Source organism: Idiotropiscis lumnitzeri, chromosome 6, assembly GCF_059441095.1.
Source record: "Idiotropiscis lumnitzeri isolate Australia: NSW breed Sydney's pygmy pipehorse chromosome 6, RoL_Ilum_1.0, whole genome shotgun sequence".
In the NCBI taxonomy this organism is placed as follows: Eukaryota; Metazoa; Chordata; class Actinopteri; order Syngnathiformes; family Syngnathidae; genus Idiotropiscis; species Idiotropiscis lumnitzeri.
In genome coordinates, this window is record NC_142396.1 from 14,899,305 (window position 1) to 14,923,169 (window position 23,865).

The window sequence follows — 23,865 nt, forward strand, 5'->3', positions numbered from 1 at the left end:
GCACGTTCCTGAACGGGAAATGACATACGTTCTCTCACCAACTCATTCATGAATAGGAAATGGCATCACTCTGTTAAAACTATGCGATAATGTTAAAAAAATGTAGATTTAAAAAAATTGAATTAACTTTTTTTTGTTACTCTGTGACAGCAGATGAGAAGTTAGAAGTTCAGGGCTTCGACCTTCCCGTGTTGAGTTTCTGCTGGTACTCCGGTTCCTCCCTCATTCCAAAGACATGAATGTTAGGTTAATTGTAGACTCAAAATTGTTCTTAGGTATGAATGTGAGCGTGAGTGATTCTCCATTTGAGCCCTGTAAAGGGCTGGTGACCAGTTCAAGGTGTATGCTGCTCTAGCCCAACGTCAACTGGCGTATAGGCTCCAACACAGTCATGTCAAAAAATAAAAAAACTACTTTAAGCTGTGATGGTTTTTACTTGTTCTTTTGGGCCACCTTTGGCCACAAGCTTGCTCTGTATAAAATGCTGAAAGTATGTAAGTATTCAATGTCTTGTTTTCTCAATCTGCCCCTGAAGCTAACTCTAACATTTATTAATATAACATAATTATTTTTACTGCTTATTTATTTTTCATATTTTCAGTCAATTATATAGTGATTAGGACATCCGATATGCAGTTATGAAGTTTGGGCTTCGAATTTCAGCTCAGGCGTGGCCGTACTGGCGTTAGCATGTTTTTTACATGCTTCCGTGGCTTTTGAAATGTTAGGTACAAGGACATAACATGGATAGACTATCAATTTTAAGACAACTGTGTAAGTTAGCACGATGTATATTTGTAATAATAAATTAAATAAATAAATAACACGTATTCTATATTTAAGTACTTATTCAGACAGCAATATATTGTGAGCATATAACGAGCTGGTTGACGTTGAGGTGTGATATTTAGCAAGCCTTTATTTTCAAATACTGACGACTAGTGGCGCTTTTATTTAACTGCACCATTGTTGTGCACGTTTTTGTCGCTCAGTCTTGGTGAAGAACCCATAAAAAATGGGTCTGATAGTGACTTTATGAGTGATTTAATGTGAAAGGAAATAGAATAGCAATAGAGAGCAATAGAGGCTCATGAAAATCAACTTTTATTTGCAAAAACTCACAACTTAAAGCAATACTGTTGCAGAGGAAAGGAATACTGACTGCTGGTTTACTGTATTTTGACTATTTTGCTATTCTTGTTTCATAAGTTCTTCATTTATTCTCACAATGAGCTCATGTAAGCATTGTAAACAAGCAAAATATTTCTTTGTGACTTTCAATGGACATAATCTGAGCTTTGGGTGACAGACAGACAAACAGAAAAATGTTATTGTGTAATTTTTAAATGCTGGAATCTACACTTTCACTTCTATTGTCTCAACAAATGTTTTTTTAAGGAAAAATATGTAAATCTGAACTGTTTTAGCTGCCTTGCACATAGCAATTAATTTTGATGTGTTTGAGAGTCAAAGATGGACTGCAGTGGGGACTGTGTTACTCAGTCTGAGGTAAAATACTCTGAGAAAATAATAAAAACATAAACATATACCAAAGCATATTATAGCAAAGCTTAAACGCATAACATAATACTGCTGAAGACTGAACAGAATTGAATTTTTGTGTACTGTAAGATAGCTTGTCACATTTTTGTTCTGTCTTCAATCTTGCGATAAAAATGGATGTTTTTCATAATTCACAGTATCACCTATGTATGTACATCATGGTGGATGGAAATGTACACAAGGCATCTAACACGAAAGGATTGTATCAAAATGTTCTAAAAATATCTCTGGTTGGTTTCACAAAAAGCAAACTGTATCAAAAGCATTGGCTGAGAGCAAGCAATATAGAAGGCTTCAACGCCATTTTACACAACAAAAAGCAGGACAACCAATCACGTCGCTTTGATTGTGGACTTACGGAGTCCCATACAGCACATGCAATCCATTAAACAATACAGGGGAAAAAAAGCCGAACATAAGAGAGACAACCTTAGTTGTTCTATTGTGCTTCATACAGATTCGGCTTGACCTGTCTATACAACAATCATGGACGTCTTACTTTACGAATGTGTTGAAGCTACGATTGAGAGCTGAGGCATCACAGAGCAAGTGGATTTAAGGAGCTCAATAGAAGTGGGACAATGATAAGCACAGAAGGTCTTTTTGAACACATAGCAATTGGCTTGAATTGTAGCTCCCTCTCAACATCGCTGGCTCTGTGAAGTCTCTGATAGTTTGTCTCTGTGGCCTTAACATGAGAGGTGTTCACCGTAAACATTATGAACCATGACAACCGCACAGGCAGCGTGGTAGGACTAGTGTACTGCAGGTTGCACAAAAATCCTAATGAGTTCAATAGTAACCTAACTGTTTTACATTCCTTTGTTCCATTACATTGCACATGCCTTGAAGGAACACTTAGCACCATGCAACCTGAAGATGAGGTGGTTCCTGAACGTATCAAATACAGAAACAGGACTGCTGTGTGGATGCGTATGGGTGCGTTTCTTTAAAACCAGAAGAGTACAATGTGATGGAAAAAGTTTACCAAGTAAGATTTAATGTGAATGTAATGCTATGGTACAATAGTGGCCCTTTTACTTTATAAAAAAAACTTGGGAAAATTGACCAGTAACTGGCCGCAAACTGAGACAAATGCAGGTAAAGCTGCCGAAGGGCTCAACATAGCCACTTAATTACGTAAATTTTAACTAAACTTTGATAGGAAGTGCAGCTAAGGAAATACTATTGGACACGCTTCACGGAGAGGAAAGGAAATTCGGAGTAATGAAAAAGCAATTTCTATCGTAATCAGTAGATATTCAGCAAAATGAATACATTTTAAAAAATATGTTTGACTTAAATAATGAGTTTCTAGTAGTTTAATCCAATCCAGTTTGAAACTACATATAGCTGCATTAGGAAAATTTAATAAACATTTAAATAAATTTGCATTTATTATGGTAGCTTCTGCGTAATTCCTATAATTCCAATGAAACCCCATAAACCCCAAATTCCTGGCATTTTAACCCTAAATGCACATATCAGCACAGAATGCTTGCTCACGAGTCTGTGGTGTCTCAGGCGGATAAATGTGATAACCTTAGTATGGCAAATGAGAACATTTCAGGGTAGTAGAATTTTTATGTAGCAATTTACATGCCTACTTTAATGAGTACGTGTTTCTGTTCAAGAATCTTGCCTGAGCAAGTCCGTCATTGATGAAGATAATGATGTGACCTTTTTTAAAGGGTGACGCATGACATGATGCTTGGTAGAGTGATGTATACCGTCAGAAGCGGTACAGTGTACAGTGGTGTGTCTCGGTACGGGCGTGGCCGGAGTGCAAGCACTACTCTTCAGAGGCGTGAGACAGCTGCTTTTCATACAGGCTGAGGACATGATGCACAAACTGGTACTGCTCACATGTCTGGATCATCCCGCCCCTGACAAAAACACATTCACAGGTATAAGTACATATAGAATACATACAAACGCAGAATTCAGGACAGTACAAACGCATCCATTTTGGGTTGAATTTTATAGCACAATAATTCACGTTGTTCAAACTGTTACTGTTGCACTCGTCTGCATCAGTCATGTTCTAAGCCAATGCCAATGCAATGATTTTACCAGTGGTGTGCGGTCAGCGCCTTCAAGGCCTTCTCTGCTGGTCTAACAAATTAAGAAATAATGATCATATTATTCACATTTATGTCGTATTATATCCTAGTGTTTGAGTTTTTATCCAATCAGAATCCAGCTAGCTCGTGTTACTAGGCAGATTTCATCATACCAGTAGCACGCATTATTTGTCAGAGGCCTTCCGATTCAATCGTACGGGTGTCTGTTCTGTGTGAGCAAGGTGGCTTTTACAGTTGATAGACAGTTGCGATAGCCAATCAGATCACGAGTTGATGACAATAAGGCCTTCTCGCTGGCCTCATGTAGAAGGTGATGAACGCGGCTTGTAATTGGATACTAAATTGTGAGGGGACAGCTCTATCCGTAATCAACACACCAGAAAGTCGTAACTGCCGACCGCTGTGTGAACTGAACCATGACAGTAAAACCATTGAACTGTGACTGTTAGTGTGCCATCACTGTTAAAACCACCCCCACATAAGGCTTAGAATAAAGCCTGCCATGAAAATAAGTTTGACACTCCTAATTAAGGAGAATTTGGGTGTGTACGAGCCACTGCATTATATTCATGCACACTTTCATGACATTCTGTAGATAAGTGAGGAGAATATATCACCTGTCCAGACGCAGTTGGCAGGTGGCTCCCAGGATGTCAACCACGCCCTCCATCCTTAGCTGCTTACACAGGATGGAGGTGGCAATGAAGCAGCCAGTCCGACCGATTCCAGCACTGCAGATACAATGACGAAGTGGTATGGATGTGTGTAACGGTAGTCAGAATATAGTTCTACCAATGTGACTCATGCTTCAATCAAAGATTGGTGAAAAGCAAATGATTTTGATATTGTAGCTGTTTTTTTTGTTTTCTTCAGGCCTAACAATCGCTACACTGCATACATGACGATAAACACATTTTACCTGCAATGCACAATTATAGGGCCACTAGTGGGTGGGGCCTCCTCCCTGGCTCGTTCCACTTCCTGTACTAGTTCCAAAAGAGGTGGCGCTTTGTCTGGAGTCTTCTGGTCAGGCCATGAGGTGTACCAGTACTGCCGCAGACTCCTCTCCTCATCCCCGCACTGGCACGTGCATGCACACACGTACACAGGCAAACACACAGACACACACAGTTGCATGAAATACAGATTAACAGATCATATTTAATTGTGTCCCCGAGGCAGTGAAGATTTTCTGATCAGTTTGTTTGCTCAGCATGAACACAGAACATCCAAAATGGCAGCACTGTGACAATGAGTGCAGGCGAGAGAGTAAAGTCAAATAAATGAAATTAAATCTGTTGTTTGAGTCACCGGTGAGAAAACATTCAGATGCTAGCCAAGACTTAATGAGAAATAAAAAATAGTATTTGCACTTCCAATAAAATTGTATATTGTGAAACATATCCATCCATTTTTTTTAACTACTTGTCCTCATTAGTATTGCAGATCTTATCTCAATATTACAGCCTGACCTTGGCGCGAGTGAATAGCAAGGCACATATAGATGGACAACCATTCACATCCCATTGGTAACGATAGGCAATTTAGCATCTTCAATTTCTATTCTATATAACATGCATGATTTTGGAGAACATGGAAACGGATCACAGATTTGAACCCAGAACATGCCAACTGTGAAGCAGATATGCTAACTTTGATCATAGCATCACATCACTAAAATACATTTGCTCTGCTGCAACATGTTTTGCAATATGGGAGAAAACCCACTAAAGGCACGGGGGAAACACGCAAACTGCAAAATGAACCGAGGTTTCTAAACTGAACCTTTGACTGTGTGGCAGAGGTGCTAAAGCCTGTTTTCAATTGTATTTAAGGGATTTTCTTTTCTGTCATCCTTTAACCTTTGCGTGCCTTACCTTCAAAGTAAACACCCTCAGACTGTAGTCATCCTCCTGCGTTACCGAAACAACAGTGATTTCAATCCCCTCATGGGTCACAGTGTCCTCAGGCCAGTACTCTGCACATTTCTGGAAGAAATTACCGACAAAAACACATGAAATGAACAACATGACAGCTGCAGCGACAGATCACAAACACATCATCCAATCGTATCATCACGAGCTCCAAACCTCATTTTTCTCCTCCAAGTTAGTGATCATTACAATGATGGGGGTCCTCTCCTGCCACACCATCCTCCAGAAGTCTCCCACTGTGTTCACCGTTGGCCCCTGCGTGGCGATGTAAGCCCGCTCTTCACCCCCATACCCCTTGGATAAAAAATAATAATAATAATAATCTTTTTAGAAATTGTGATATTTTGTTGCAGAAACATTTAGAAAAATGTGAGGTGAAATCATCCAGGCAACAATTTGCTCACAAACATATTTGACTCACTTTGAGATAATTGCCATTGATGTAAGTAGTGAGGAAATCATCTTCGTCTTCTGACTTTAAGATCACCCGGCTGTGTGTGTCTGGAGGTAGACAGTATGAGCAACAGATTAAGGTGATTGGAAAAGACAAATTATACTTCTTTATTCTGCACTAAAAAGGTCTACAATGTATAATACGAATTGTTGTTGCTAAAGACATCTCCAAATCACTGCTCAATATAATTCAGTGCCGCCTACACAAATGTAAAGAACCACCACAACATTTTTTTTTCATCTTCTACCTTTAGGTTGCTAAATTCCTGAGCGACCTCGTTCAGATCAGGCACAAGCAGCTTGGTTAGCTCTGAGCATCTCTTCAGTTTGGGCCAAGGCTGACATAGCTCTCTCACAGAGTAAATTCAGACTGCATTTTTTTAAATCTTTGAAAAGACCAAAATTTATAATAACACAGTTCTTTGACGGGACTGCATTTGCATATGAGTAGTGCTGTGATAGTGGATTGTCATACTCACTGGGTAAAATGGTTTTGTAGCGGTTCTTTCTGACAAGCCCTGGGTAGTTGTACTCCTTAGGATCTACAAAATTCATGGGAGTTTCCTGCATATGGACAAACAACACACAGAAAGAAAATGTGCACAACAATTCGCCACTGTTGAGTGGAAGGTGCAATCCATTCCATAAAATAATTAAATGGTGAATATTCCGTTTTTGTGATGTGTAGCAACTGGACATGACTGTGTGACTTGTTTGCAATTTTGAACATATCCCAGATTGCCCAGCAGACAAAAGAATCATCTGTGAGTTTCTATGTAAATCAAGCGTTCTTTCGCCCACTAACAAACGGAGGCAAAGCTTACGGGTGTTGAGCGCTCCATTGGGTGTACACTATGAGCGGGTATGTCCTTGTTTCTTTGTGTATGATATTTGAAACGTGTAGGCGGGTGAGCTGCTCTTGTTGCACTCACATAGAACTCAGCCTGCAGACTCTGGTCATCCATGGCCCGTGTGTGTAGCATGGCAGGTGTGAGGACGTGTGTTCCCTGCCGGAGGTACTCCTGGGCTGACTGGTCCCTTGGGGAAAGCTGAGCTCCGTAGCCGTAAGGCTCCGTGCAGCCCGGGGTACACATGTCCAAGGTCAGGGAAACATTGGAGCCTCTCCTGTGTGGGAAATGTGCATCCAAATAATGTATGTGATCAAGGCTTGAACATTCCTCCCCTACTTTATCAGTCACAAAATAATTTTGGCTTTACTGACTGAAATGAACATTTAAATCAGATTTAACAACGATATCGTGCTATTTCTGTTTAGCCCATACCATCTATACATTTGAAAAATTATTATTTAATGGCATTATCATTAGAAACTGTTCAGCAGTTTTAGCTCTCTACGAGCATTTTTGTTTTAATCATGTTTTTTGGTTGTAGTCGTTTTGCCTTCCGAAAACTGTAAATAGAATGGAGAAAAAAAAAAGGAAAATCTTCTACAACTAATTGAAGAAATGGAATTTCCCCCATTTGAGTCGTTGGGATCAATGGATTTCTACCGCCCAGAATCATAATGGCACTACCATTATGTCTGTTTGCTATCCTCCGCTAACCACAAGGTAGCCTGCGAACTAACAAACACTTAAGTGGCACTCTGCCAATTTGTTTTTCATTTCCATGGCCAAAGATATTTGCATGGTACTGTTGATTTAAAAAAAAACATCAGGAGTCAAAAGCTTTATGATGCCTTATGGATATCAAAGGCTGTGCTTTGAAAGCAGCAAAAAAAAAAAAACAATGCAAATGCCGCATTAATGAAACATCAAGCTCCTTGGGGACAGGAACAAACCTCTCCTGAAGCCCCACTGGTGTGACTGTGAGAGTTGCGGCATCTCCCTCCGGCTTGTTTTCGGTTCCCATTTCAAAGACGGGAGTCTGAGGCACGGCATCCAGATCCATCAGGTCCTCTTGGGCGTCCGTCCACTCTGACAGAGTGAAGGAGGGCTGGCGGCTCACAGACTGACGTCGATCTCCAATGTCCCTTGAAGTGCTTTCTGATGACCACAAGCCTGTGCCGTACCGCCACCTACTCACCATGTGGATGACCTGAAGACAGATAAGTGGAGGGGGACGCGATATGTAGCCGCTTGTCAGTCAAGGATGCCTTTTCAAGAAAAAGAATGTCTTTCTAGTTACATAAACAAAGCAGAAATTGGTCATGAAATGTGATCGAATATTCATTAGCAGCAATTAGACAAACACAGCTATCCATTCCTAAAACCAAATAAAAAATACTGAATATGAAGCAGTGCATGGTGGAAATAGCATGTGAACCGTTTGATACAATAACATGTTGAGCCTCCTATGGCAGCAATCACCTCAACCAAGTGTTTCCTGTAATTTAAGATTAGCCCGGCACAATGGTTAGGAGAAATTTTGGACCTCCTTATAAAACTCCTTCATGATCTTCCGTCTCATCGTTCTAATCACCGCCTGATGGTCCCAAGGACCAGGCACCATACTTGTGGTGACAAAGCATTTTCTGTTGCCGCCCCCACCCTTTGGAATTGACTCCAAAACACACCCGCGACTCTGTTGACCCTTCTGTTTTCAAGAAGAAATTAAACTTACCTGCAATTATAACTTCAATGGAAAGTGAGACGACAGACCTTAAACTCCATCACTTGAAGTACAACCTCTTATTTATTAAACGCTACTCATATTACTTCCCCCTTCATTTAATTAATGGAATTTTGACTTTCAAATTGTAATTATTGGATTTTTTTTTTTTTTTTTGCTTATTTATTCTAAAATGTAAAGCGTCTTTGAGTTCTTTTGAAAAGCGCGATAAAAATTATCAAATTATTATTATTATTATTATTATCAGAAATTGAGATGCCGATCAAATCTTAATTTGGGAGTATTGCTACAGTCCAAATTCACAATAAAAAAAAACTGCAATGGTATGTATATCAGATACAGGAATAGTCAATTACTCAATGATTTACCAAGGTGCACATCAACATGCATGAAGGTTACCCATAATATTTAGTCATTGATGGAAGAACGACCAAAGTGTGGAATTTGACATACAAGTGTGTGCGTACCATAAAAACACAGATGGTCACGCCAATGCCTGCAGTGACGTAGATGATCCATGTTTGCTGTGTCGTGTTTAGCACATCCCTCATCAGCGCCATCGACTGACATGAGCAGGGAGAGGAAAAAGTGATTAGCTTGCTGACAGAATATCTGCAGTTACGATTGTTAGGTGCTGCTGGAAGTCTGTAATAAGTCACATAATGATTGTCTTGAATGAAATCGCGGAGTGTTGAAGCAAGAAATCAAATGTCTGAATAATCACCCAACCCTCTACCAAGTTTGATGGTGTATAAAAGAAAAATGGTGTAATTTTTCAAACTTACGTCCATTCCAAATATTGGGTGGCAGGGCAAGACAAACCCGAGATAGAAGTCGATGACCTGGAGGGCTTTATAGATGGAGACAAATGGCCCATTTCCTTCCATCACAAAGAACATCCAGTACCCCTGAGAAGACAAACGAAAAACAGACTGTCACTGTGCTGCCCTTCATTCACATGTGCGCAGCACCAAGGCCGTTTCAGGTGAAAAACACCGAGCGAAGAAAAGAGCATGGCCAATTACACAACCATTGAAATACATACAAAGTGTCCAAGTGCAGTCTAGTGTTCTAATCAGTGGTGCATTTTCAAGGCCACTCTTTTTTCACCGTATGGTGGTATTGTGGACACAGGGATGAATTTAAAAGCCTTTTTTTGGGGGGGGGGGTAATTTTAAAAGGTAGGGAAAAAAGGAGAGTACTCTGTCGCGTATAAGAAGCATTTGCATACCAGTTTCTGTCTATGATTGAAGATAATTCTGATCATTTGCCTCTAAGTCATATTTGAAAAAAAAAATGAACTCAATTTTATTTCAAGTCGTTGCACGAAATAAAAACATCGAGAAAGTAATATTTTTTTGAAGAAGAGTAGTCTTCTATTGAGTAAATTTACCACATTTCTTTTTCAGAATAGTGTGTGTGTGACTTTAAATGGCATCATGGGCGAAAGGTATTCCAAAATATCTGACCTTCTCATTGGAACTTCACTCTCTGGCTGAACAACTTTTGGAGTACATATAAGAGATATCGTATCATAAAACATTGGAAGGTGCACAGTGGAATTTGTACTGAAAAAAAATGGTGTGTTGAATTTTAATTTAATTTTGCCAAGCGGTTGAAGAAAAGAAGATTTTATTTAATTGAAGCCAATGCAGTTTTATTTAACATCACTTTTTTTTCTGCAACCACTTGGTGAAATGAAGTAGAATAAATAAATTAAAAAAAGATCAGTGCATTTGGTGGTTGACAGCCATTCCTTTCACATTATGTTTCTTCAATTTAACCTTATCTTTGATGAGGAGCAGACTTGACATTCTTTTGATCCATACTTCCATTCATTTTCTATAGCCTGCTAATCCTGCTCAGGGCTCGGGGAAGCTGGAGAATATCCTGACACACTATGGACAAACAACAGACTACACCTTGGACTTGTTGTCAGTCTATTGCAGTGCACACAAAATAAATTGACAGCCATTCACGCTCACATTGACATTGTCACTGAATCCAAGCTGCCTGCACAGATGTCAAGCAGGGTTTCATTCCTCACCCACTTACATCCATTCACATACCGTGACTTGGGAGATGACAAAGAGGGCGACCCAGTAGTGGAACTCAACCACCAACGTGTACACTTTGTGCAAAAACACTTCTTCTTGTTGTGAACTTTGGCCCTCTCTTCTTCCATTTTCACTTCCTAGCAGCTCTTCAGTCTTAGAGGCTCCATCTACTCTCTTCCCTGTCTTTGTGGGCTCATCCAACCAAACGGGGTCCTCGTCGGGCTTCAGGAAGATGGAGTCCTCAGTGTGGGAGCGGGTGGAGCTGCTCAGGCGGCGGGTCATGATCCTCCTGTTGCTCGAAGGCTCCTGTGGATTGGAAGGATTTGACACATGAATGCTGCATACATATATGGCTGAGAAAATGGACAACAGTTAAAAACAACATGGGAACATATAGTACAGTACAGTTACGGCATTAAAAAAAATATCAACCATTGAGTGGCCTCATAAATTAGAATGTCGGTCAGCATAGCTCAGACCTTGAATCAAGATTGATTATCAACAAAAGACAAGCAAGCATTCGCACTCACAACCACAACTAGGGACAATTTAAAGTGATGCATGTTTTTGGAATGTTGGAGTACCTGGAGGAAGCCCATGCAGTCACAGGGAGAAAATGCAAACTCCACACAGAAGGCTAGAATCGTGCCCTGCGCCTCTGAACTGTGAGGCGGATGTCCTAACCAGTCATCCACCGTGCCACTTAAAAAATCAAGATTACATTGTTTATATTTGTAATGATTAAAAGCAGGGACCACATCCCTGTGGGTCTCTCTCTTTATGTTAGAATGTGGTCCAGAGATTTTTTTCATGTGACGACACCTTTTTTGGAAGCTCGATAACACTTTGTCAAGAGCACAAAATGTGCTACATACATTAATATTTTCTGCATCTGACACGAACCTCGAAATAGTGGCTGGATTTCCTGATTGAAAACAAGAATTTCTCTCCTTCCTCCACTGGTATTTTGAAACGTGACAAGGTGCACATGCGATGTAAATCTTCCAGATCGGAATGCTAATTGTAAAGTCCCAGAATGCTTCACTTCAACTAGTTAACACCGTTGCTCCCCTTTCTCTGGCGTTCTAGAATGTACAGCTGTTTTCTGTGTAGCTCGCCTTCCATATTTTATTATTTGTTAATTATTAGTTATGTTCCACGTACACGCATGAGCAAAAACCATAACAAACATGCCATTCCTATTCAAATGATGTCAAATATCACTCACTAATGATTCCAAGAGGCAGTTAACCAGAATGAATGGTTAGCTTCAGGGGAAGTAATGGGATTGGGCCTTAGTATTCTGTGAGCTGCTTTTCATCATGATTAATTGCTATGCGGAAACGAATTGTGACCTAGCAAAGCAACTGTAGTCAGATTACTTCTCTGACAAAAGTAACTTGTTTGATTGGTTGTTACTTTCATTATTGGCATCACTGCCTTAAGACTGAAACAATTAAATGAAATTCCCGTATGTCCACCTTTATCCAGATCCTCCCAAAATGCTATGTAAAAAAAGGATATCAGTGTTCACATGTGGTAACTTTTAAACAGAGCAGTCCATGTGATTTAGCTTCTTTTTTTTTTTTTAAATATTCCATTCCATCGTTTGTCAATTAGTACAATTATATTACAGATTTCAACCAAATAAAAGCTTGTGCTCAGAACCATCCTACTAACTGCAGTTTGTGTATATCTACTGCTTAGCTTCTAAAAAACAAACTACTGAACATAATACAATGGCCTCCTCATTGCCACATTGTGTTTGTCAGTTTGTGTGTGATGGGTGTGATATTTGAAATGAGAGAACGAGTGAGTGAGATTGGAAGCGAGCATGTGTGAGAGAGACACACAAAGACTTGTGCCTATTCCACAGGCCTATTGAGATGTAGCAAAGTGGCTTGGAGTGGATCTCATCTGCGGATGTCTACCATAGATTGGACTGTATTATGTGAGTGTGTGAGCGGGCAAAAGCGAGAAACAAAGTCAGCGAGAGAGTGAGGTAGAGAGAGAGAGAAAGGGGGTGTGCGTGCGTGTGTGTGTGTGTGTGTGAGATTCTCCATTGTGGAGAGATGAGTCAGGGGTAATGTGTTTACAGCCCTGTCCGTCGCCTTGGCAACAGAGTGGCTCTCATCCCTGTCATCCGTCCTGAGCATTATCATCTACCAAAAACAGACAATCGCGCACACACATGGACGCACGCGCACGTGCACAAACACACTGCCATATTATTTTGTTCCTGTTATGATCCACTCTGTGTTTTATTTTATTTTTATGTCAGTTAGCTCCTCCCCTTTTTTTTCTGTTTCCCATCAGCGGCACGAACATGAGGTAACAGGGAGGCGCTCTTCTGTGAGCTATTGGTCATCAGCTCAGCTCAGCTCTGCTGCCACACCAGCGAGACGCCATATCGCTTCTTTGTATACATCATTTGCAATTCTGTGTTCTAACTCGTATTGTGTAAAGTTTATAAATTGGATGCTTTTGGTGCTCCTTCTTCTTCCCCTTAAGTAATGCTATTTTGTTTGTTTGATTGCTATTCTCCATACTCGTCAGTAGCTCTTTATGTTTAGTAGTCTCTTATTACTTTATTTGGTTTGATATATTTTCCCAATTTTCTTATTTCGTATTTTGTGGAATTGATATGGTATATCATTACTACCTACATACCTACATGTCAGTAGAATCTACTGTTGATAATTTATTGGAATAAAAATGGGTCCTCTCTGAGTCATCATCTTTTCATGGTGGAAAGCCTTGTGTGTTTTCCTAGTCGCTATCTTGTTAGGGGCTTCATGCTTGTTCGGGTCAAAAATTGGTGAGGGGCCATAAAAAGCAAGGCTCTAAACTCCCTACGCTGAAGCCATTTTTTGAAACACATTTTATCTCGTGTAGACATGAGTCACCAAGTCTGGAGATGGGTCTCAATGCTAGACGTCTGGTGCCGGGCCGTACAACTAGCGTCAGAATATGGTCCGCATTGCCGGCAGTCAGTCAGTTTTGTCTCCAGTTGGGCTATCCTTGGTCACGATTCTATTTTCTGACCATTATGGATAGAATTCATCTGCACAGCCCAGCCACTGAAGAGGTCTGGTTTGGTGGCCTCAGTATTAAGCCTGCGCTTTTTACCGATGATGTGGCTCAATTGGCTTTATGAAGCCGTGATCTTCAACTCTCGCAACACAGAGAAATCTTCAGTCGGAAAACGGTGGAGTCGCCTGTCAGGGTCCGAAATGAGATCCTTCCTCAAATGGAGTCAATTATCTTGGGGTCTTGAGGAAGAAAGAAGCCCGAGAGCGACAGCCAGATTGATGCTGACGCAGCATTGGTTTGTCGAAGTCACGTGGCGCCCTTCAGCGAGGCTCTGTATTTACGAGTTGATCTATGTTCTCATTCTAAACTGAATCGTGACCAAAAGAACATCATCATCAGTACAATTGAGCAAAAGGAGTATTCTGTTCATCTTTTCAGAGTCTGGGCTTTCCCTGTGAGGTAGGGAAATTGGTTAGGATGCCCCTTCTGCTGCCTCCCCTGCACCATTTGATCGTGATACGGAACCAAATATTGCAAATCCAAACAAATACCAAGAAGAACTCAGTACTTCTGGTCAATGCTTGCAGTGTCATTGTTTATCGATGAGCAGCTAAAATGATTAGTACTTCTCACAACATATTTTTGCTCCTTGTTAGTATTACCTTTTTTGTACTTCATTCAAATAACTTTGAGTTAATCCTTCTCTAATCTGTCAGCAATGAGGTCCAACAAGTCGCGCACTCAATTAATGCAGTCCAAATAATCAAGGTGCTTGGTTTAGTGCCTCGCGCTTCGTGTGGATGTGTGCCATTCTTTTTTTTTTTTTTTTATCAGTGACTCCAAACGAGACAAAAAAAAAAAAAAAGATCACCACTTGAAAGACAATATTTGGAAAGCAGCCAGTCGGTCGCATGGCTCACTCACTTAAGGTGGAGCGAAGGGAAGGATGGCGTGGGAGTCAGCTCACATGATGAAGATAAATCTTGTATCTTGCGGCAACCAGTCAATGTTGGCCATTGAGCAGCAACCTGGAAGGCAGAAGATGTCAGACATTCTTCAAATATGTTATATAGTTGAGAATAAAAACATTGTTAGACAGTCTAAATACAGCCTAAATTGTGTCCCAAAATACACATTGAAGCCTCATTGTGACTCAAGCACGAGCAGTCCTGCTGAGGCAGCGTTAGTAATCCTCCATGGGAGTAGCACTCTTGTCAGCTGCCAGCTGTGCGTTCATGCTCAGGATGCAAGGTGACACACTAAACTGTTAATACTGTATGTCTTTCTTCTTCTCCTTCGCATCTCTCGCTCTCCTTCTCAAAGAAGTAAAGATGAATCCAGCCGGACACACTCCCAAAACATTCGGATTGCTCCAGTTGCAATCTGTATGCATGAGTTCTCCCTTCTCTCATCTCCCGCTTTTCCTTCTGCGCCGTGCTGCGAACCAATAGCATGTGCCCTGTGCAAAATGAGACCACGTCCGTGTGTGTGTGTGTGTGTGTGTGTGTGTGTGTGTGTACAGGTGATGAATGCAGTGAAGTTGCACCACTGAGTGTTTTTCTAATCCGCGAGCTGTGAAGGTGGTTTTTAAGTGATGACACCAGTTCACCCATCTTGTAGCCATGGCAACACGCACACATACAACATGCGTACATGCAAAGCTTACACGCGAGCGAATGCCAGGGAATATTGTGCGTAGGAGGAACTGTGAAATTTCACAAGATGCAGATGGACAGGTGAGTGGTTGCCGGGATGAATGGGAGGTGAAGCAGGCTTAGGTAGTGACGCAATGAGGCTGGCGTTTTGGTAACCATGGTTACCCATATATCATAGTGAGGACTCAAAACAGTAATACATGCATAGACACAGGCTCAAGTGGAAGAGAACCAATGAGTAAGTTTCACAAACAGTAATGGTTCTCTTTGCTTTCGGTCTTCAAAGTAAGTCTTGGTGTTTGTAATAGTTGCTTTGGCTTCCTGGTGATTTAGGTATCATAATATGACGATCCAGACATCCATCCGTTGTCTGTATCGCTTCTCCTCACTAGGGTCGCGGGGGGTGCTGGAGCCTATCCCTGCTGTCTTCGGGCAGTAGATGGGGTATACCCTGAATTGGTTGCCATAACTTCAACCTGAACTAAACCTCACACACACACAAAATTACACGCTCACACAAACACAAACACAAGTCTGTTCTCTACAGTTAACCGTCAAATGATTCATACGCACATATCTTTAAAATTTAAGTCAATTTTATCTAGAGATAGATAGAAAGATAGATAGATAGATAGAAAACTTGCAAGAGATAACTAGATCGCAAAGACAAAATAGAATTTGAGGCCAAAATCTGACCATGAGAGGAGTTTTGCATGACAATGCGCTTTCAAGGTTAAATCAGAAAGTGGCAATAATCTGGACACACATAGAGGGGATTTATGCGGTGATAAATCCAAGAGCCGATTTGGTTTGGTTCCTCAATGAGGGTCGTCTGTCTTTCCATCCATACAACCCGCCTTCGTCTTCATATACATAATTTACATTCTATTGATCTGCACTCATTAACACATCAAAGTGAGTTTGAACGAAACCATTGAGTTAACGGGATCCGTGTCTACTGAACAAGGGGAATTACTGTCATTATTTTTCTGTTTGGGTGACTGATGGCTCATGTTTTAATGGATGTTCCTGATGATCCTGCTTCCTCTGTCTGGTAAATAATGGAGTCATAACAGCATGTCACAATGTGCCCATTCTATTTTTACATTAGTAATCTGCTTTCCAAAGCTCTGCATAAAGTACCAAGATAATGACAGCATTTTATCCTTAAATTCATTTTCCAATGACCAATCCACGCAGACTTTACTAGATTTATTATTAGACTTTTCAGTTTAACAAATGCCACATGGCTGTTATGCCCACTGAACAGAGTGCTGACATACCAACAATCAGTCCAATTTGAGCCTTTTCCCACCCTTATGATCAGTCAGGCAAACTGCAAACGTCTTCGCTGATGTTTCTGAAAAACGATTCTCACTAATTATCCTGTAGTGTGAGATGTGTTCAGAGATTTTTTTCTCTTTCTGTTCTGTTCAGAAATTCCACTTGCAAATCCTTATGTGTGTATTCAAGCCACGGACTCCTTAAGTGTAAGGTAAAACGCACCAATAGTGATTTTGGACCCTTGCAGAAGATCACAATTGTGGTGAGTGTCAAAATCATGTCATTCACAAAATAAAAATGACAAGACCAGGCAAGCTTAATGTTAGCCTTGTTTCTTCTATTTTTTTCTTCTTCTTGTACTACGACCTCAACCGCAACCCCTGCTACTGATACTCCTATTACTAATACTATTTTGTATATTATGTCTATTTATAAGACCGATGGCACTAGGGTGACTCTTACAGGTCAGTGTTGGTACTACAACAGTAAGCATGAGCACCCACACGCATTGGCTGCGTCCGAATGTGTCAGCACAGAGTGCACAATTAAGAGGCATTTCCAGAGGGGATAAATGTTGGGCACTCAAAACTACCCACAATGCGCTTGGAAAAGTAGTGCGTATCGATGTTCACTCAACAGGTTACAGTGACTATACACTATGGGAATAATTCATTCATATAATTTAATTGAAAATAAAAGGAGCTTTAGGAAACCACCTTTGCTTCAAATAAGAAGCTGATACTTGATTGTTCTGTGAAGTTGTTGACACAGTCTGACGGATCATTTTGTGGTTGATGATTTGTCCATGTACCGGATACAAACAGTGCATGAAGTGTATGACTTGACGCCTCCATGAGTGAAAATTGGAATGGCAACAAAATTCATACTCACAGAATCAGCCACCTTAAAATGTGATCATTTTAGTCATACCCGAAATAGGGTGTGTTCGTTGTTCCACAATTTTTGATAATTGATTTGCTATTAAAATATCTGGGAACTGTTTGGAAATTGTGTAGATTTGTCTCCTTGCGTTCATCGTGCATTATGTTGAATGAAAAACAGCGGCATCTGGTTCACAGATCACCTCAATTGTTTTAGGAATAAGACGTACAGGTCCAGCAGTAGTTCCTTTTTCATGCTGACTCAAAGCTGAGTATCAAGTGAGCTGCTGAAGTGCTAAAGAGGAAATCCTTACTGAAAGTGATGATGGAACGGAAACATGAGATTGAGTCACCAGGGCCAAGACCTCCTTCATTGACCTCTTACTGATGATCATTACTCCAAAGAGTAGCTTACAAGAAATGACCTTGAAGTTGAAATGTGACATCCTGTCGTGCATCGGGGGCGGAGATAATCAATCACCTTCATTAGTTTACTAGACTCAGACTTTTTGCAACACTTCTGGGAATTAAAAAAAAAATCTCATCCACATCACATGGAAACATGCAATTCAACCAAAGCTGTACTGCATGAATAATTAAAATATGCTGCATAGTAAATGGATTTACAGGCTGAAGGAGCTAAATCTGGATTCGCACCGACGGAAAATTATATGGCAGTAGTGCGCTGCATCACAACATCGATGCAAGAAAGGCAATCCCAGGCCGTCATTCATACTTAGACAAAAGGCCATTCATATCTCGTTTGTATCTACGGTGTGCTCGAGCAAGCACGCAGAGCAGAGAGCGATGGATTAGTAATGAATCACCCGGGGAGGTGGACTGTTGCATCTCTCGCTGGTAACTCCCCCATTGTCTCACATACAGATACGCGCACAAACACACACATTCACGAGTCAAGCTTGAAACGATAATAAAGGAATGTGAAAATACAAGGCTGATGGAAAAACCAACCTGTTGTTCATGCGGGCTACATCACGGTACCTTTTCACAGCCAGGAGAGAAAAGCAGCCATATGAACCACAGGGGCTTCATCCTGCTATTGGTATTCACCTCATGTCGCACAACCACAGAGGGGGAGAGACCGAGGGAGGAGAGGGAGGGCCGGAACACTCATCCCATGTCTTAAGTCTGGTTAGGCTAAGTCCTCTTACCTGACTGAGCCCTCCTTCAAATGGCCATCTGGCGCTCTTCTCCCTCTGAGCCAAAGAGCAGCAGCCAAATACCAATTCCTTTGCTGCTCGCCTGCTCGCTGGAGATGGAGCGTGCTCGCATGCGAAGAGGAGACAGACCGATGGTGACGGGGCGAAAGACGCGTGCGAGGTTGGCGGAGGCCGAGGGGACTTATGCGGTGGGTGTTTGTGTGTGAGAAAGAGCGCTAGACAAGTGTGATGGGTTCGCTATTGTTTGTATCCTGGAGCAGAGTGAGATCCACAGGCGGCAGCTTCATCTAGGTATATGCAGCAAGAGGCTGTGCAGTAGCCTTGGCAACAGAGCGAGAACGAGGGAGTGCGAGTGAGAGAGAAGGAAAGAGCAAGAGAGAGAGAGCGGGGGGGGTGGATTCATCACATCGTAGGGACATAAATATTCCACGTAATTTTCTTGCTTTAATGTGCTCAACTCATTTGTTTTATGCATATATTGAGCAGCATACATGGACTACAGCAGGGGTGGCCAACCCACGGCCCGGGGGCCATTTGTGGCCCACTGTCCATCTTTTTAGTGGATCTCGGTATTCAAGAAAGCTATTGGTATTAAAAAAAAGAAAACGTAATGGGTCTATTACCACCACTACTAATAATATTTTTTTTTACATATGCAACGACACAAACGCATTTACAGCTACAGTTCTAACTGAATTTTTGAACACACAATGTGCTCAAGTATGGTCATCTTACTACACATTGCTCTTAGTTTGGTTCTGTATGTGGAGAATGGATTCCGTGGCTCGCGCAGATTATGAATTTTTTTTGTATGCAGCCCTCGGAAGAAAAAGTTGCACACCTACATATAGTTAGATAAGTTTACAATTAACCCGCCCCCCCAGACTCCTACATCAATAAAAGAATGTAAATCGTTTACATGGTGATTTCCCCCCAAAATAAATGACTTACCGTTTACTGAGAAGTTATTATCTTGTTTTTTTTACTCAAGAAATGCTATTGTTCGCTGATTATATACGTGCGTGCGTGTGTGTGTGTGGGTGTGCGTACATGCGTGTGTGTGTTGGGTGGCTACCCTCTCACCCACACCCCCTGCTTTTCATCACCACCATCTCTCCTGCATCTGCCCACTCATTTAGAGTATTTCTGTCATTTCTTGTCTCCCCCTCTTCCATGTGTCACATTCCCATCCAGCCATATGGTTATGCTCTCAGAACAGCTTGGAAAGAAATTCTACTTCTTTTTTTTTTTCATCATTAGTAATATTTTTGTTTTATCTGCATGTACATTTGAGTATGCAGTGCCTGTATATTCATTCATTGTTCAGCATAATTTGAAATTTGACTTGCACATGCACTCACACTCACCATCACAAACTATTTGTTTTCTACCAGGTATTCTGTTGCCAGTCATTTACAGGACACATATAGAGACAAACAACAATTTGTACTTGCATTCACACCACGAGGATTTACCTGCGTGCGCGGAAGTTAAGCAAATAAACCACTAGTGCTGTCAGTGACCACACTCACCATTGTCACATTGGGGAAAATGGGGATTTTTATGTGCAGAAATTCTCCTGACAAGTTTCAACAAAGCATTTATCAACTGGAGATGACTGTTTGTTTCCTTTCTGAGTTTTGCAAAATTGAAACTTTGATCGATATACTATTCATCATTTTTTAAAAATAATTAATAAAGTAGACAATCTATCACCTAATAATAAATATATGAAAACATTTGTGAAATTTGAATGTCATAATGTCGTTTAGTTTTACATCCAGCAAGGACCCTGACATCATCAACCCACAACGCATTACGGTTTGGCTTGAAATGTAAGACAAGGCAGACAATACTCTACTATTTCCAAGTTTCGCCATTTCAGATCTATTTCAAACAAAAAAAGTGACTTAAATACAGACGAACCTTTTTTCAATGACATTTACAATAATTAATTCCAGCCTTTTCATATTGTTTGACAAAACTTAATATTCTAAAACAGAAGCTGCAAATCAACAAATACATTTGTCTCTGTCTCCTTCACTTCACTCACCATCCATATATCTCTGCCACGTGTCACCGTCCTCCACAAGTGAAATCTGCCAAATGACCTCCTTTTTCTTCTTATGGCGCATCCTCCTCATCCCTTTTAACTTGACTTCAACTCCCGAGTCTGTCTACGCACACGCACGTATACGCGCGCGCGCACACTCACGCGCATGAACACTGTATATGTTAGTTAGCGAGCTGTTCACCTGCTCATCTTTTTAAGGATTGTTGACATGACGTCACGTGGATATCAACATCCAGTTAGTAAGAGTACGATTTTATTTGAATAATTTATAAAGAGCAAAGTCATTAGTTACAAATGCGAAATTTTGTTTACGTATGTAATAAAGAAACATTTATACAAGCAGGTTTGCATGGCCGCTGTACCAAGGCTACAAAGAGGGACATCTAGTGTTCACTTCTGGATTGACTTCTTGCCAATTTGCCAACTGTCCGACTGTCTCCCATGAACATTCTGGGCATATTTTCATGTTATCTGGGTGTATGTGTTATGTCTTGATATATGAATCTGATTTATCAATTTAAATGTTTTTCTTAGCTTAGCAAAAGCATCTTTCAGCATTCAAAAACAATGTATACGCTGTTCAAGCTGGTGTGAAATGTACTAAATAAAGTTGTATTGTATATTTTGTTGTATTGTATTGTAATCTATTGTATTAACTGCTCTTTATTAAATATAAAATACAATCATCTGCATGATCTTGTCCTGCCCTGCAAAATTGTAATTTGATGTTTTGTTATTCTATGCATGAAGGAAAATTAAAATAAAAATATATTATTTGAAGTTTTTGGATTTCTTTTGCCTAAACTGTCAGTAAAAACAATTCTTTTCAGTCTTAGTTGTACGCAGTCACGCACGTTGAGAAACAGAGGATGCCATAAAACTCAATCTACTGTACACTGCCACCCTTTGTAATTTACACTTTATTCTGTCGCAGAAATAAAAAAAAAGATTGGCAAACTGTCTTGTCATAAGTGATAAAACTAGAACAAAGAGTGGGCACATGAGCAGAGTATGTGAGAGAACGAAAACTGACTGCTTCCTAGTCTGGGTGTGACTTTGACAGGAAAGATGACTCCTTTGGTTTCAGTCCCAGAGAAGTGTTATGTGCGACTGGTGTGAAGCGGAAGTGGGAGATTTTCAGGATTTATTCCCATTTTGATACAGTGACTGTTACTACATGTATCTGTGTGCGTGTGTGTGTGTGTGTGTGTCCTGTGAAACAAAAGTGTACAAGTCTAAACTAAATTGGGAAGTAGAAAATAGTCAACACCCTCCCAGAAGGCCCCTGATCCCTTGCCAGTCATGCTCTGCTAGCAACCATCCACAACATCATTTCACATATTAGACTTGTTTACTCTAAATCCAAAAAACCCGCAGTGACAATGAAAATATAAACACACGTTGTCTGACATCGGAACAATTATGTCAATTTGCTCAACATAAACAAACAATTGAGACATAGTTGTGCAGATTGGGAGGAGGGATAGGAAAGTAGTTTGTAGCTTTACTGGAGCATAATTGGTTCAATCTCAACAGATGTTTAAAGGGATGCTTTACTTGAATTTAGAAAGGGTGATGGACAGTGTCAACAGGATAGACCCTTCCCGTGTGACCTCATGCCATGTGCAAAGGAAAAGAATATCCCACTTAGCTGTGTTCATGATGTCCGTTTTTTATTTGCAATTTGCAAAAGCAGTTGGCTTAAAAGTTTTAAGTTCGACTATCAGTCCAGACACTGACATCCGTAGAGTTAGTAGCGAGTAGCAATACTATAGCCTACGAACAATGTGAAGTAAACTAAGATGGAAAAAACAACTCAACAGGAGAATGGAAAACCTCAAGTCATTATTATTAGCCCGAATTATCTTCAGTCTAGCACACGGACCATGGAAAAGGTAATGTTTATTTAAATGCTTCAAAGGCATCCTCCCACATTGTTTCATCACCTCAACACGTGGGATTGTTAAGACTGAGGAAAACTTGCCTTCTTCCCATGTAGTAACTTCTTACCACCCCAAGGCTACGGTTTGTCTACACAATCCTCCCAGGAACACCTCATTATCTTTGATAAAACATCCATTAGGAGTTGATGGCAAACAGCCAATACATACAAGCATGCATTAGCGCATTCTTCCATTGTCTTCTTTATTTTATTTGGAATGTTAAACACTTTGGTTTATTTCCTGCTTATAACATCTTTGAAGGAGGGAAAACACTCAGCTTATCAGGCTGATGTTGGAACTCCAACAAGGTCATTGTGCCACACCTCGCTTTGAAGATCTTTCCAACCACATTGATAAAACATAGGACACAATTAGAAGGTTTTTTTTTTTTTTTTGCATGACTAGGATTACATAACAAACCCCTACCATAATTCAAATTGCTTAGTGTTCTGTAAAACAGACACTTCTTTTGTCACAAAAGTTACATAACCAAACAGTAGGTATACTATTGTATGAAACAATAAAACAAAATAATAATCATTTTTGAAAAATAACAGATACAAATGTATGAAACAGCTTTGGCCACTGGTTCTCAACTGTAGTCACTTTTGGGTTTGACCCACCATGTGGCTGATATGATGCCCTGATTTAGTTTTAGGAGTGTATATTTCGTCTGTTTGAATCAAGCGATTGTCTTGGTAAAGTTTCTTTTAATACACAGTTGTAAAAACATTCAGTCATGTTCTATACTTGTTATCCTCACTCGGCCTCACAGGGAGCCAATACAAGTTGATTTTTGGGATACAGGCAGGAAAATGATGTTGACATATTCAGTCCTTGGAAGAACACGAGACAGTCCGTTATTGTCATTTGAAGTTTTTAATGAATATATCAAGGAACACAAAAATGTGTAAATGTATGCAATGGCTTCATTGCGAGCTGATGAGCTGAATATTCCAGATCATATTCGTCATATACCAGAACTAAAGAATTTCGGATGGCTTGTTATTGTTTTGGTTGAGTTTTTGAATGTCATCTGCTTTCAAATTCCTACATGCATAATGCACAGCATATTGTATGTGTGTTAACTGCTGTTTCCTGCACAGTGCTCTGCGAGAAAGCTGATAAAAA

The 23,865-nt window shown here is 40.4% G+C and overlaps 1 protein-coding gene across 2 annotated transcripts; it reads right to left on the reverse strand.

Moving 5' to 3' along the window:
- Nucleotides 1-1,088: 1,088 nt before the first annotated feature.
- On the reverse strand, nt 1,089-19,054 carry LOC148335382 (tyrosine-protein phosphatase non-receptor type 5-like). 2 transcript variants are annotated; one of them, XM_088299333.1, is made up of 14 exons: nt 18,709-19,054; nt 14,641-14,744; nt 10,696-10,989; nt 9,412-9,534; nt 9,094-9,189; nt 7,836-8,092; nt 6,967-7,159; nt 6,514-6,598; nt 6,003-6,082; nt 5,738-5,875; nt 5,525-5,635; nt 4,567-4,727; nt 4,265-4,378; nt 1,089-3,449 (listed from the first exon to the last, which is right to left on the reverse strand). In XM_088299333.1, the coding sequence occupies exons 3-14, from the start codon at nt 10,963-10,965 to the stop codon at nt 3,356-3,358; spliced, it is 1,722 nt and encodes a 573-aa protein (XP_088155459.1). In that variant the 5' UTR covers nt 10,966-10,989; nt 14,641-14,744; nt 18,709-19,054; the 3' UTR covers nt 1,089-3,355. The 2 variants fall into 2 exon arrangements, with proteins under 2 accessions (XP_088155459.1, XP_088155460.1); XM_088299334.1 differs by lacking the exon at nt 18,709-19,054 and adding an exon at nt 18,509-18,667.
- Between the last annotated feature and the right edge of the window lie 4,811 nt (nt 19,055-23,865).